Genomic DNA, 16,617 nt, shown 5'->3' on the forward strand with positions numbered 1-16,617 from the left:
TTTCAAGCCCCAGAAAGGTAGTAAAGACATCATTAAAGTTATCCATGTGACTCCAGTGGTTTAACCTCAACAAGAAAAAAAAAAAAAAAAAAAAAATTACCAACGCGCGTTCACGAGAGCATCACAACGCAAACATGTTGTGTTGACACGAGAACAGACTTTGTAGCATGAATACACATTACAGACGTGTATCATATTGCTTCAGAAAATTTAGGTTAAACCACTGGAGTCAACGTTTGCAATGCCATAAAGGTGGGAAAATTATGACAAAATTTATATTTTAGAATAAACTGTCCTTTTATTGGAATGAATAACACTAATTTGCTTGGTTTTCAGTTCTGAGTTTCTGATTAATATTCTATGGCCAGGTTTCACAGACAGGGTTTAGATTAAGCCAGGATTAGGCCTTAGTTCAATTAGGTTAAGTAGCTTTTATAAATGCGCCTAATAAAAAAAAAAAAAAAAAAAACATTACTTGTGTGTAATCTTGAGATAAAACAATGGCACTGACATATAAGATATCTCAGTGCAAGTTGCTTTCAGTTAAACCCACTCAAACATGCATTTTAGTCTGGGACTAGACTATAAGCTTTGTCTGTGAAACCTGGGGAACGATGTTTAAATAAATAAGGTGAATGAAGCCACACACAATGACACAAACACAAATACAGCTGTGAGGCGGCTATGAAGATATCAGACAGTCCAAATAAAACTCAATATGACAGAAAAAGGACAGCAGGACTTTTTGTTTTTATGCCAGTTTCTGGTAAATTTCCCAACCTTAATACCAGAAGAACAAAACTATGTAAATAAATGTAGGGCTGAGCGAATATGGGTAGAACTCTTTTCTGCCCTAGTACTTTAGGCTTTGAAAATCTTTCCTTTTATCACTGATTATGTTGAAAGCTAAAGTGATTATAACTTTCGTTATCTAAACGTTCAGGTTAAATCCTACATTTTCCTATCAGTTCTAAGAAAGACCGTTACCTTTAAAGAATAAAAGGGTTAAAGAATAACAACAACTTTTATGGAGTCAGATTAATAATATTGCAGTTAGATATATAACTGAATTATGCACTTCGCCTTCATCCGTCAACTGCTTTTTGTTTCTTATTGTTGGTTCAAAATAATAGCGTAAGCTTCCAGCTTTACACAAACAGACAATCAAAAATGGATCTTAAATTCACAATTTTAAACAGACAGAGATTCAGTAATTAGTTTATTAATGTAATTCAGCTCATTACTGGACAATCACACACTTCGTTAATTATTGCACCAAATCAGTCACAAGTTAGAGCAGGTAGAAAGTAGAAATATTGACTGTAAAAAATCATATTATACATTTAAACTCTACTGTACTACAATAAAGCTCAATATTTTTTTTCTATTGCTGTATAAAGTGTAATACTTACATGCTTGATTTTGTCGTTTAGGGATCTTGAGGAGATAGTAAATCACACCAGCAGCAGCAACAGCAAACACCAGCAGCAGCAGAACACCAACAACTATTCCTGCTACAGCACCTGAAGACAGACCTGGATCTGGAACAGATAAAGACAGACATTAGTGTGAGTGTGTCTGATCTATAACACACAATATAAATATCAGCACTATATAACCAGAGTGTAGATCTGATACTGTAATGATAAAGACAGACATTAGTGTGAGTGTGTCTGATCTATAACACACACTATAAACATCAGCACTATATAACCTGAGTGAAGATCTGATACTGTAATGATAAAGACAGACATTAGTGTGAATGTGTCTGATCTATAACACACACTATAAACATCAGCACTATATAACCTGAGTGAAGATCTGATACTGTAATTATAAAGACAGACATTAGTGTGAGTGTGTCTGATCTATAACACACACTATAAACATCAGCACTATATAACCTGAGTGAAGATCTGATACTGTAATTATAAAGACAGACATTAGTGTGAATGTGTCTGATCTATAACACACACTATAAACATCAGCACTATATAACCTGAGTGAAGATCTGATACTGTAATTATAAAGACAGACATTAGTGTGAGTGTGTCTGATCTATAACACACACTATAAACATCAGCACTATATAACCTGAGTGAAGATCTGATACTGTAATTATAAAGACAGACATTAGTGTGAATGTGTCTGATCTATAACACACACTATAAACATCAGCACTATATAACCTGAGTGAAGATCTGATACTGTAATTATAAAGACAGACATTAGTGTGAGTGTGTCTGATCTATAACACACACTATAAACATCAGCACTATATAACCTGAGTGAAGATCTGATACTGTAATTATAAAGACAGACATTAGTGTGAATGTGTCTGATCTATAACACACACTATAAACATCAGCACTATATAACCTGAGTGAAGATCTGATACTGTAATTATAAAGACAGACATTAGTGTGAGTGTGTCTGATCTATAACACACACTATAAACATCAGCACTATATAACCTGAGTGAAGATCTGATACTGTAATGATAAAGACAGACATTAGTGTGAATGTGTCTGATCTATAACAAACAAGTATTAGCTACAACATTTATCAGCCCTGACGTACCTTCACATGGTTTACAGAATTGAATGATGTCCAGATGTTTAGTCTTGTTGCTGATGGGATTGTTCACCATCCAACTATAGATATTTTTATCCTCATAATTTACCTCCAGACGTAAAGAGGTGCTGCTGCAAATATCAGAGATTCTACTGGAGACTAAACTGTCTCCTTTGTACCAGGAGAGAGTTGTCTGGTCTGATGTTTGCACAGAACACTGAAAAACACATCTTCGGCTTGATGACCCTGCTGGTGTTTGAGCACATTGTGGAGAGTCAATGTCAGGTGTGGGCAGACTAGCTAAAAAACAAGAGAGAATAAACAGAAAATATTCATGAAGAGATTTATCAACCTTTATGTAAAAATCTAAATGTCTCTTTCCAGCCTTGAATCCACTTCTCCCAATATCATTCCCAACATTAATGTGAGCAGAGAGCTGCATGATGAGGTTATTTTAATGACAGCAGATGGTAGCAGTAAAGACCGTGAGCACACAGTGACATGAATGAATAACAACTACAAGGAAAAACCCTACGAATTAAAATGAAAGGACGTGGTACACAAGCATGTCCAACATTTTATAATTTCATCTGTTTGCCAAAAGAGGCCGTGTTTTTCCTTTCCTTTCAACTCATATGTTATAGGAAATAGAAAACCAGGAGTGGAGTGTAATTTATTTCACTCAGGTTTCCCAGCAGATGTGATGCAATCGTATATTTAAATGTACTGTACGATTGTACAGTAATAACAAACATGAAAAAAAAACAATGTCCCACACATACAGTGTAGAATAGATAGTTCTTATTTATAAATAAGTTTTATCTATATAACACCTTTCCTGAGTTCAAGGTCACATTACGAGCAAAAACACAAACGCCAACATATACAACCAAAAGCAGAAACAGCAAATTTCATATAAAAACATCAGACAGAAACAGAAAGACATTGGGAGTTTCTCAAATTGAGTGTCTTAATTGATGTCTGATCTAAACAAGACCACATTCACAATAAAAGACTTGAACTACTCACCATAGACTGTTACACTGAATTTCTTTAATGTGGTCCCTCTGTTGATGTCTAGTTGATAAAGTCCAGAGTTTTTGATCCTGTTGTTTTTGATGGTGAGAGATCCAGTCTGTTTGTCCAGCTCCAGATTGCCTTTGAATCTCTCATCATCAACATCAGTACTGTAATTTCCTTTATCAATTTGAGCTATGATGGTTTTGTCAGATCCATACAGCCACAATATCTGACCGCTACTCTGTGTTTCAGTAAGACCAGTCGGTAGAGTCAAAGAATCTCCCTCGGTCACTTCTTTAATTTCATCAGCACCAAACACACCTGGAATACAGACACAGTTATTCAATAAACTTCAAACTTGCATATATTAAGAAATGCAAATAAGATAATTGAAGCCTGATTTATACTTCTGTGTCGAACCTACGCTGTAGTAGGCCATGCTTCGGTTTTCATTTATACTTCTGCGTTGTTGTCTGCAGTAGACAGCGCTTCTTCTTTGGTGATTCTGTCCGCCTCTAGCAGATCAATCACAGCACTTGTGGTCTGCGTAGAATTGACGAGTTGTAAAAGTTTTTGAGAGGTCCATGTCAGGCTACGCGTGCTACACACAGCCTATGACGGAGCTACGGCAGAAGTATAAATCAGCCTTAAGTCATTGACTAAAAATATTAATGTTCAAAACTTAAATTTAGATCGCTGCAATTCACAGCAGATCAAAAACCAAATTTCAGCAAGTGCTTTTCATGAATAAAGAATAAAATAAAATCTGAAAAAATAAAATCACTAAAATCAACAATGTGATGATTAACTTATTGTTCGATGAATAATGTGATTCAAATAAAGAACAGAAAAAGATTTAATTAATACTGATGAAGATTACTGCAGGCTAATCGTGGTAGCTACACTGATATGATTAAAATGTATTATGTACAGTATATCATACACAGATAACACAGTATATTATATTATGTTTACAATATATCGGACATCTATACACCGATCAGGCATAACATTATGACCACTGACAGGTGAAATGAATAACACTGATTATCTCTTCATCACCGCACCTGTTAGTGGGTGGGATATATTAGGCACCAAGTGAACATTTTGTCCTCAAAGTTAATGTGTTAGAAGCAGAAGAAAATGCATCTCCAAAACTGAAGCCCTTGTGGGGTTATTCCAAGGCCTTTTATGTACCATACACAAAGGTGCCTAAATGTTATATGGGAAGGAAATATAGAGACCGGACCTCTTGGAACTTTAATTGACTAACCCTGTTCTATGCAGTTCAAACTTTAATATTCTGTGTATTCTGTTACTGTCATCCATGAACTGTACTAGTTCAAATAATTATTTGAAATAAAGCTGCGAACAGCAATTATCGGGGTTCAAACGTTTTAAGGCCTTTAAGCACAAGCGTAAAAAGGTATTATGCTTTCTTTAACTAGCCTGTAACCACCAAGAACATTGATGGAAAATACCATTTACAGCCAATACAGGCAATTTACAGAGGAAAATATGGGGTTTTATAAAGCTTTTTAACAGTTACATCCCCATCTATGGGCCGATTCCCATAAAAGTTTTCATTCTCGTTTCGCAAATATTTCGTGAAGTCTCGAGTTTTCATTTAGAAATGATAGGCACTAGGTCTGCCAAGTCCACCCAAAAGCCTATTTTCTAAATTCCCCAGCTAACTATCCAAAAGTCAACGTAATTTTTTATTTATAATTATTGACCTAGAGAGTCCCGAGTATTGTTCCGCATGGGGGTTTATAGAGGTTGAGCCAATAACCTAGAACTAGTTTGTGAAAGTTGGTTTTTGAAACAATCTCCGATATTTAACGAATGATTCAAATTGACAGTGGTGGTCCTAGAGGCAAAATTGGTCAGAATGAGGAGTTTTACCATGCGGTAGAAATGTTGTGGGCATGTGCCAAAAATCACATACACAATCCTTTACGCACATGAAAAACGCGAAGGAACCGGTGGCCGATTTCTTTCCCATTTCTCACAGGTTTTTAGGGCCGTGAGTCAAACAGGCCCAGCGATTTTCGTTCCGATCGGCCTCTGTTAACCTTGTCTGATAGCCGCTCAAACTTCATTGGCCGCCACCGACCGCAATTTTCGAGATACGCGAATGTCCTCAAAGTCAGTCTTAGCACTGCGTAGTTATAGCCATTTTTATGTTTTTTTAAATGTTATAGCACCACCAAGTGGTAGCAGTCACCGTGTTCTTTTTCACACAACCACAGAATGAGCTCTTACATGGGTGCGCCAAGTTTCGCCAAAAACCTAGGACTAGTTTGCAAAAGTAAGCGTTTCTAAAAATCCAAAAACCAGAAAATTTCAATAATCGAAACTTTGGCATGCATGGTCCGCCTTGAGCCAAGGATTCCAACAATATAAGACACTTGAGCTACGCTTAACAGTTTAGGAGTTATGAGCCATTACACACTTTAACCACTGTAGCGCCCCTGTCAGGCAGATCAGGGCGGGCATCAGTGTCATTGTAGACAGTGTGAGTATTACCAGCCCAGAAAAGTTTCAAGTCTCTGCGACTTACGGTTTGGTCGGCCCAATCAGTTTTAGGTGAGAATTAGAGCTGTCGCGATAACTGCAATATTGTAGTACCACGATACTGACAAGCCGAATGCAAGTAACCACACCAACCGCTATAATCACGTGTTTTCTTTTATTCACTTCTACAGCCCTTGTGAGAATGCTGATCCTTGGAAATTTTTATAATTACAATAGGGTTTCAGCGCTACTTGCTTGAACCCCTAATAATAATTATATTTTCGTGTAAATTGCATACTGCACAAGTCCATGTCAAGTCAAATGTTGAAGCTAGTTTGATACTGTTTAGTTGTGTATACTGTTTGTGTTCTGCAGTATAATTTAAGCAAGCAAAATGTGCACACCCATTTATGCTATATATTTAGAATGTAAATACTTAAATGCAACTTGAATACACTTTACCAAAGTAATGTGAACCTATGTTTTACAGATACTACCTCATATTTAGCATTTAATAACCTGATTTACTGTTACTTCCATTTCGTATAGTGTCTATTGTCTTTATGCTGTAATACTGTTTATATTAGCACATTTTTATTGTATTTTGTTTTCTCTGCTCATTGTAGACCACGCATCCCTATGGGATAATGCCTGTAATACCATACATCATCGGTTCCCAACAGGGGGGTCTTGGCCCACAAAGGGGCCTCAGCGAGCTCTTTGGTGGGTCGCATCATATTTTTAAAAGTTTTGAGCTTTCAAATGGCCTACTGATGATTTTGTTATAGTATTTTCAAAATGATAGGCTATTATTTGTGCATAAATATGTTTTCTATGTGAATATATAGTAAACTGTAATTTATTCCTGTGATCAAAGCTGAATTTTCAGCAGCGTCCTTGATTAATAAGTGTTAATTACTTTAAAAAAAAACTATTGACCCCAAATGTATACAATACTTTTATGAAATAATTTATATCTATAACATTATTATTTTATAACATTAAAATGTATTGTTCATTGATCTCTTTAAATAGATTTTTAACTATATAAGATATTCGTGTCATTTGTAGCGACCACTTTTATGATGCGACCAATAAAAGCAATCACTGTATTAAATTTAAAATAAAATATCTTATTTCTGTGGCTGAAATATGAATCACTGACACAGTATGATTTAGTAAATTATATTTTTAAAACATTTGTATCAGTTTTATGTGATTTACAGGGAAAAATAAGTCTGTTAACTAGATTTAAGAAGGCAACTCAGAAATTATAGAACAAAAAATTAGATCATTATTGACAAAAACTCAAATACTTGGTTTCTAAACACTTTAATTACTAAGAACTTGTAAAAAAAATTAAGCATGTTAAGAAAATTAATTATTTTTAAGATAAATCACGGTCGCACCACATTACATTTTTTAAGGCTACGGACAATTCAACTAGATGAAGAAACACTAAAATCAATTAATTTTTTTTTTTTTTTTTATTAATTTAGGTGTACACAACATCCTTAATGTTTGAACAATTGCAACAGGTGTTATTTTTTTTGGTATTTTAAAATTGGCCTGTCGAAAATCCTTATACGTCACTGACCCGTCTAAATTTGATATTTTAAAAACCATAGATTGTGTTGAAGTCATTGTTATTTGTACAAATAACAAGGTCACATGAGACACAGCCATCTTCTAACTGTTAAATACTGGGAACTATATTCTCAGAAGTAGGGGTGTAACGATATTCGAACCGAACCGAAAAACCGCGATACACCACCCACGATACGAATCGCGATACTCTCATGGCGTACCGAACACGCCCGCCCCGCCCCCTGCTGTCCCGGCTCATTGGACCTCATGTCTTATGTGTACACAACGAATACAGCGTTGCCTAACCACCATTAACCACATTTAATCGCAATAAGCTCAGTGTTTTGTTACATTCGATAATAAGCAAGGTGTAATCTTTCAAATTCTGTCTATTTGATCACGAAATTCAAACATTAAATGTCGTTTTGGCGCTCTTTGATGTGGCGTGACAGATCACCGTAGCCTACTAGCTCCTCATTTAAAGCGGCAGCGCGGAGCGCGAGTAAACGCGATTCTCTTCCTCAGTTACAGAATAAACATGAATGGACACCTGAAGGTATGTTGAAAAATACAGTATACTTACTAAAAGGCATCATAACTCGTGTAATCGCTCAGTCAGTGTTTCAACAGCGGAAATATGTCAATAAAACGCTTAGTTTTTCACATAGCTTTATTTACCTCAGGCAAGTCATTCAGTGTCCACAGCTTGTTGGTTTGCTAAGGAAATGAACTCTTTCACTAAATAAATGCACTATATTAGCCTATATATTATATTTTACTTAACCTGTTAATGACATCTTGATTATTTAATGTATGTTTAAAATATCTGTCATGAAAATGACAGCAACTGTGTAAATGATTATACAGTATTTCAATAATAAATTAGAGTAAAAATGTTAATGTAAAAATCAGAATCAGAATCAGAATCAGAAAGAGCTTTATTGCCAAGTGTGCTTGCACCCACAAGGAATTTTTCTTGGTACTGAAGCTTCCAGTGCACATATACAAATACAAATACAACAAGAACAAAGTAATACAAATTCTAAGAATGAAAATATATAAAAAAAAAAAAAAAAAAAAAAAAAAAAAAAAAAAATAGTATAAAAGTAAAAAAGTAGGGTCACAGTTGGGTTTAGTCTGAATAAACATTTACAGATTATGAACATATTTACAGTATTTGAGTAGTATGAATAATATAAATATCACCTGAATTAGAGAATATTACACTAGACAGTGGGAGTCTAGCGCATGTTACAGATTATAAACATATTTACAGTATTTGAGTAGTATGAATAATATAGATATAAATACCACCTGAGTTTATTGCACTAGACAGTGGGAGTATTGCACTTACAGGCATATGCTTTGGGGGGCATGTTAAGTGTTCAGAAGGGAAATGGCCTGTGGAAAGAAACTGTTCCTGTGCCTGGAAGTTCTTGTGGCCAGTGATCTGTGTCGCCGTCCTGACGGTAACAGTTCAAACAGGGGGTGTCCAGGGTGAGTGGAGTCTGTGATGATTTTACCTGCTCTCTTCCTCACTCTGGAAGAGTACAGGTCCTGGAGGGTTGGCAGGGGGGCACCAATAATCCTCTCTGCAGTCCGGACTGTCCGTTGTAGTCTCCTGATGTCCGATTTGGTAGCTGAACCAAACCAGACAGTGATGGAAGTGCTTAAGACAGACTCAATGACGGCTGAGTAGAACTGGATCAGCAGCTCCTGTGGCAGATTGAACTTCTTCAGCTGGCGAAGGAAGTACAGTCTCTGCTGGGCCTTTTTCACAATGGAGTCAATGTGATTTGCCCACTTCAGGTCCTGGGAGATGGTAGAGCCCAGGAACCTGAATGACTCCACTGCTTCCACAGTGCTGTTCATGATGGTGAGAGGAGGGAGTGCTGGGGGTTTTCTCCTGAAGTCCACGATCATCTCCACTGTTTTGAGCGTGTTCAGCTCAAGGTTGTTATAGCTGCACCAGACAGCCAGCTGTTCAACCCCCAGTCTGTAAGCAGACTCGTCACCATTTTGGATGAAAAAACTGCCTTATGTGCAGTTTACATGTTTTCATACAATTTGTTACTTGAGTGTTGATTATTATTATATCTAAAAATAAATAGCAACTGAATTTAGGCTAAAAGTCTAGGCTCTGTTGTTAAGCTTTAATGTTATAGTAATGTAAAGTATGGGCTCCTATATAGTTTACAGCATTAGCAGATCATTTTTTTATCCTTGAGAAACATTTACTTGTAATTGAATTAATTTAAAGACAAGGACACAATTTGTTAATTAAAGCACTGTTTAACAAAAAAAAGCAATTTTAGCTTTCTAAACCCCCCCACTCCACCTAAATGAACCGAACCGAACCGAACCGAGACGTCAAAACCGTGGGACGTACCGAACCGTCAGTTTTGTGTATCGTTACACCCCTACTCAGAAGGCAAAGCACTGTTACTTCTGCGGAGTGATTTACTCCAACTCTGAGCGAACTCTCTGCTCCTCACCATGGGGCTTCTCAGGTGCTGCGAGCAAATCACTCCGCCCAAGTAGCAGTGCTTCTATATGTATACGGTTAGAAGATGTCTGTGTCTCAGGTGACCTTGTTATTTGTACACGCTGTGACTATACAAATCACAACATGTAAATAGGAAAATGTTGGCGTTATTTTGTCACTTATTGGGAGCAGTATGCTAGCTGGAGCCATTTACCTCCAGCCTTTGTGCTAAGCTAGGCTAGTGGTGGGCAGTGTTGTGTTACAAATGTAACACAGGTTAAATAAAGTTAATTATTTAATTTACACAATTTAGTTATATGATTTTCCCTTAATAAAAGTCAATAAGAGATTATTAAGATTAAGAATATTAAGAAAATTATGTGAATATATTCTAAAATAAATTCTCAGCGATCAACCAATGAGAGCTCTCTTGTCATTAACGTCATGTGTGTCGACGAGCATGCGCGATGACAGAAGAGACGAGCTTGATTGAGAAGAGCAGACGCAATCCCATCGTTGCGATCCATTTTATGTATCTGAGGTTAAAAATCTTCGAAAAAAGTATTGAGAAGTTGAGATATAGTTAATTTGATGCATTCTGAACAAGAAGCCGACTGAATAGAGGAATAAATTATTATTGTTCAATGACGCCATTTAACGATCACGCACGAGGTGCGCCTGAGTGAGAGCGCATGGCCATTGCACATTGCAGTTCATCGACGCCATTTTACGATCACACACGAGGTGCGCCCGAGTGAGAGCAAAAGAAAAAAATCGATCATAAAGAGTTCAGCGTCACCATTGTTGGCTACGTGTCTGTATGAAAGAGAACTAGTGATTTAGAGGTAAACGAATGTGATTATATTAGTTCGTGAAGAAATTTTAATTGTGTATTAGATGTTACACTGCAAAAAATGCTTTTCTTACTTAGTATTTTTGTGTTGTTTCCAGTCCAAAAATCTAAAAATTCTTAAATCAAGAAGCATTTACTAGAGAAGTAAAACTACATAAGAAATTATATTTTGTTTTCAGATAAACAGAAAGTATATTAAGTGATTTTTGCTTAAAACAAGCTAAATTATCTGCCAGTGCAGTAAGAAAAATAATCTTGTTTTAAGATTATGTTTTTATTAAGTTTTTTTGAATTAAGTTTTTTTTTCTTACTGCACTGGCAGATAATTTAGCTTGTTTTAAGCAAAAATTACTTAAGTTACTTACTGTTTATCTGAAAACAAAAAATAATTTCTTATGTAGTTTTACTTCTCTAGTAAATGCTTCTTGATTTAAGAATTTTTAGATTTTTGGACTGGAAACAACACAAAAATACTAAGTAAGAACAGCATTTTTTGCAGTGTATTCTGGATCTTAGATGTGGAACTTATTTTGAAATGTACTTAATGCATGTTCTGGTCTGTGATCAGGCCAGGTTTTTTTTTCTCTCCTTTGTTTTTTCTTTTCTTTCTTCCTTCTTGATTCGTGAAGATCTGCACAACCTCCTGTAACATCCTGTAGACTGCGAGTTTGATGGCGAGCCAACCCAGTTGTAGAAAAGGAGACATCGCGTGGTGGAGAGGAGGCCCGATATCCTTTCCTTGAGTTTCCACTGAAACCGCATTGAACGACAAATTCGATTTAAAGAACTGTTTCTTTTTCTTTTCCTCTTGAGGGTGTATGGTCAACTATCACCCAGAATTGAGAGACATTTAACTTTTCATGAGAGACACTTGAAATCCCTTTGAGAGAGAGATTATACTCTTTTGTGATATTCTGTCTGTTTCATTTATTTTATTTTTCCTGAATGTTGAACTGACTATGTGGGTACATATGTGAAAACACCGACAAGAGTGCACTCGAGGTGGAAATTTGCAGTCAGTTTTATTGTTTATTGTGTTTCTGTCATTTCTTTTATTTTATTGACTTTCTACTTTTCGTCCAAATCAAATTGAAACAATTATATTTCTAAATTAATCTTGTGTCTGTCTGTTACTTCGTATGCTAACCCACCGTCTCCATAGCGATCCCTAGTTCTTCTGATAGAATTCAAATATTATCTGTATTATAATAATAATAATAAAGCAGCAGAAAAAAACTACTTAATTACTGCTAATTACTAATTAATTACTGTATAATCCAAACAAGTGCTACACAAAGTAACGCGTTAGAGTACTCTAATTACCTTTTTCGTGAAATGTGTAACTTAACGCGTTAGTTTCTTGCGTTAAGTAATCAGTAACTTCGTTCTTTTTTTTAAAAAGTAATCCGTTATTTTAAGGAAAGGAAAATCCCGACTGCAGCCTGCTTTTTGTCAGACAGTAGGCTTAGGTCTACTTTGCCACCTGCGGGTATATCAGCGGAGCCGAAGCGCTGTGATCGTAAATTCAATGGCTGTGATACGTCTGTGCCCAGCTGCATGCGCCTGAGTCTGACCCTGTGTGTGTGTGTGTGTGTGTGTGTGTGTGTGTGTGTGTGTGTGTGTGTGTGTTTGTTTTCGAACTCCCGGCAAGATGGCAGAGAAGACAGCGTTTGGATTATGGAAGTACGCACATCATGTTCAATTTGTCAACGAAAAGGAAAAGAAAATGCACACTCTGCGTTGGTGAAAAGCTTCTGTCGACCGCCAAAAATTTAATTCGGTTTGTAATCATTTTTGTTTGACAGGCAGCTGTTAATTTCGGTTAGATCGTTGACTGGTTGTTCATTTCTAAATGGATTTAAATCTGCAAGCCTGTTTATCTCAGGTTGTGTTTACAAGTAAGCACACTTGATACACTTTGATAACTGCATTAGATTTAAAGAAAAAATCAGGAGTTATCTTGTATGGTGCTCATATACAGTAGCCTGGGCTACCCGGGCTGGGTAGGTGCGAATTTTGATTAATATGTTCTGTGATAATAAATAAATAAATAAAACGCCATGTGGAATAGCCTATTGCTGACTGTCTTTCCTGTTATTGTTATCCTGCAGTGTTAATTTAGTCGGATGACTGACGTTATTCATTGTCAGGAGTCACGACTTCTAGGTGCATTTAAAGGGGCCGGGGGCTGTGTCTGTCATGTGTGAGCCGCTGCAAACGGCTTTTAATTTTTGGTAACGCATGAGTACTCTAACGCGTTACTTTTATGAATAGATAACGCTGTAACGTAACTGATTACTATTAATTGATGGTAACGTTGTAACCTAATTAACTACTTTCCAAAGTAACAATACCCAACACTGGTGGTGGGTGCGTCAGACAGAGTTATGCCACGCATGGAGATGAAAAGGGTATCTATGGACTAATGAATGAATAAGCTAAAGTCTAAGCTGGTGAATAAGCTAAAGTCCCAAAAAGTTGGTGTGTTCCTTTAATCTTCCATGAGATGGTTGATGTGTTCAGATTATTTTTCTTAATTAAACAATAAATAAAAACAAGATATGGTTTGTATAATTGTCACGTTCACCGTCTGTTTCTGTCTAATACTACAATTCCCAGAATCCTCTTTTGGCACACCTGCATTCACTCTCCAGTTCATTGATCACCCGCACCTGTTCACCATCAGCAACCTCGTCATCAAGCACTATAAAACTCTCACTGTGATTTCAGTCTGGGTCAAGTCTCCAACAGGAACAGTTCACATGCCGTTGTCGCTGCTGCCGCTGATACTTTCAGACTCCAAGATGTAATGTATACTTACCTGACATACTAACCTCTGTATCCTGTTGTTCCGTCTTCAGAATCCTTACCCGACTCCATGCTGTCAGAGATCCTATGCTCCTTCAAGAATCCAGTGTATGTCCTCCGAATCTGCTTACTGCTATCTGCATCTGAAAGAGAAGAGACAAAGTTATTGAACAAGTGACTACTTGACATCAGCTTATCTAAAGTGAACTTGCTTACCTGCTATCTGCCTCACTTCGACTCTTCACGAAATCTGCACTTGATTTGAATGAATACTCACCTTGCACTCTGATCATCTGTAAATAAAGCTGTGTTTGATTCACTTACCTCTGTCTCCTGGTCTGTATCCTGACAATAATAGTCCCCTTAAAGGTCATATAATGGTACATGCACTTTTACAAGTTGATTGTACTGAAATGTGAGTTGGCAGTGCCTTTACACAACCATCATAAAAAAAAAAAAAGTTCCATCCAGTGTTTTTTTAAATCTTATATGTTTTCCCCTCTCTCAAATCAAGCCGTTCGACCGTGTGACGTCACACGGTCGGATGCCCCTCCCACGATTGTTGATTGACAGCAGTGTTTCAACACAGACCCGCCCTCGCTCGTGAGCGAGCTGTCATCATAATCCGCCATTGTTGATACGCTGGAGCAGACTGGCGTCTAAGCGATTGTGGTGTTCTGTTCTTGGGTGTAATAACGAACACAGCAGTCATTTTGATGTTCCTAAATCCGAACCGCTGAAGACGCAGTGGCTGAGTTTTGTTTTCGAAGGGAATATTCCCCATAATCAACGTCAATGCTTTCATGTTTGCCCGAATCATTTCACCAGACTGCTTTATAAACGAGAACATTGAAAAAGGTATTAGCTCCTGTCTGAGTATGTGTTGTTTATGTGCCTAATGACTGTCATAGTCTCACAGACTGGTTATTTTTTAAACAGATCAGTAAAATTTTAGTGCTTCAGCCCTGACAGTTGTACCTAACACTGCATAGATAACGTTACGCATCACTGACAAGCCTACATTTACCAAAAAAAAGTTTTTCATGACCATTAGCTGTAACATCAATCTGTCAATGAACTAACGTATACATCAGTAAACACATAGCGTTCGTATCTCTCTACTCTACCCTGCCAGTACATACAAAGATAGATCAAAGTGACATTACGTTAACCAACCATTCAGAAACGTCCTGTTTTCCGACTCCGGTTCAAATTGATACGGTCGCACTGTGTCCTCAGAGACAGAGCCATATAGAGAGATATATATAACCATCTATATGGCTCTGCTCAGAGATTCCCGCTGCCATTCTTCAAAATATACCCTCAACTGTTGTCAAGGCAACACTCCACATGTGGTGTTGTGTCAAAACGCCCCACAGAACAGAGGGGCGGGGTGAGCAAAGCTCATTATCATTTAAAGACATATGCACTTAAACGGCGTGCTGAAAACAGAGCTGTTTTTGACCAGGTAAAATTAGTGTTTTCTTACAATACTAATGAGAATTTTTAATTAAAGTATATTACAAAGTTTTAATTTAGACCCTAAAGAATCAAATTAGCTTGTACAAAAATGGCATTATATGACCCCTTTAAGAACAATGTGGAATTGTGGATTTACATTTAAATTAACATATTTAGATGTGCAGGTGCAGGATTATTATAGGAAATAAATAGAAACATTTGCTAATTTAGTTGTAATAGCACAAAATGTAAGTTGAATGTAAGAAATCTACTGATTATGTCCATATATTAATCTTTCATACCGCTTATATGTCGCGGGTATGCTGAATATACTGATGTAGGCGTTTGAATAACGTTTACAACCCAACAACTAACATTCTATTTCCGTTAAGAATAATTTCCAGGCTAACCAAAAACAAACCTAAAAAACGTTCTGGGAGTGGGAACCAACAATTGTTAGCTGGGTTTAGAAAACTAAATCGAAAGTGTTGAAGGTAGATCACTACCGTCCATTAAAAATGGCAACAACATTATCACTATAACGTTCTTCATTTCTTACAGTTGATTAAAATCTGATTGTATGATGATGATTCGTGGAGATTAATCGACGAACTCTTCTTTTTTGTCTCTGCCTGTCGTTCGGCCACACCCGAACAGAGGGAGAAACGGACAGAGGAACTTACTTAAGCCCCTTTCACACAGCGCATTGAACCCGGGAAATTGCCGGCAAATTGCCGGAACGCCTTCTGTGTGAACGCAAACACGACCCGGGATTGATGCCGGGATTGATGCCGGGATCGATGCCGGGTTGGGGACCTAGTAACATTGCCGTGTTCAGTCCCGGAACGCGCGCTGTGTGAACAAAAGCCGTAATAATGCCGTGTCGCAGTGATGACGCTGAAGCGCGGGATCGTTCGCCAGCTGTGAAGCGGTACGTAATGCGCAAGTTTATGATCGAATCAGTGAAATAAATGCACAAGTGTGGTTTCTCGAGAGAGAAATCGCAGCTCATAAGCAAACTGAAGACGCTGCTGAGACATTACAAGTCACATCGATGTCACACCCGGGACATACACGGGTTGTGTGTGAACGCGCTCTCTGATTCCGGAAAATCACTGGCAGTGTGAATGAACCAAAATCAAACGAACCCGGGTCAAATCCCGGGTCACTTTATCCGTGTATTTTCCGGAATCTCTGTGTGAAAGGGGCTTTAGGGTGACCAAAAATGAGAGTTCATGTACAGAGCCGTCGCAATGGGGTAGGCAAGGAAGGCAGCTGCCTAGGTCCCCCAGCTGAAGGGGGCCCCCGATGG

General features: G+C 37.4%; 3 protein-coding genes across 3 annotated transcripts in view; 1 reads left to right on the forward strand and 2 right to left on the reverse strand.

Moving 5' to 3' along the window:
* LOC311295608 (uncharacterized protein) overlaps window positions 1-16,617 on the reverse strand; it is a gene marked incomplete at its 3' end in the record, with an annotated part of 334,919 nt that overhangs the window by 67,116 nt on the left and 251,186 nt on the right. The gene's annotated exons all lie outside the window — the stretch shown is intronic.
* LOC311295867 (elastase-1-like) overlaps window positions 1-16,617 on the forward strand; it is a 304,045-nt gene that overhangs the window by 45,292 nt on the left and 242,136 nt on the right. The gene's annotated exons all lie outside the window — the stretch shown is intronic.
* Window positions 971-15,909, reverse strand: LOC311294767 (uncharacterized protein; the record flags this gene model as incomplete). Its single annotated transcript, XM_084415796.1, has 5 exons — window positions 15,812-15,909; window positions 3,604-3,915; window positions 2,581-2,874; window positions 1,413-1,541; window positions 971-987 (listed from the first exon to the last, which is right to left on the reverse strand). Exons 1-5 carry the CDS (start codon window positions 15,855-15,857, stop codon window positions 971-973), a joined length of 798 nt encoding a protein of 265 aa, XP_084271922.1. The 5' UTR covers window positions 15,858-15,909.

Source organism: Rutilus rutilus (assembly GCF_951802725.1).
Source record: "Rutilus rutilus genome assembly, chromosome: 8".
Lineage (NCBI taxonomy): Eukaryota > Metazoa > Chordata > Actinopteri > Cypriniformes > Leuciscidae > Rutilus > Rutilus rutilus.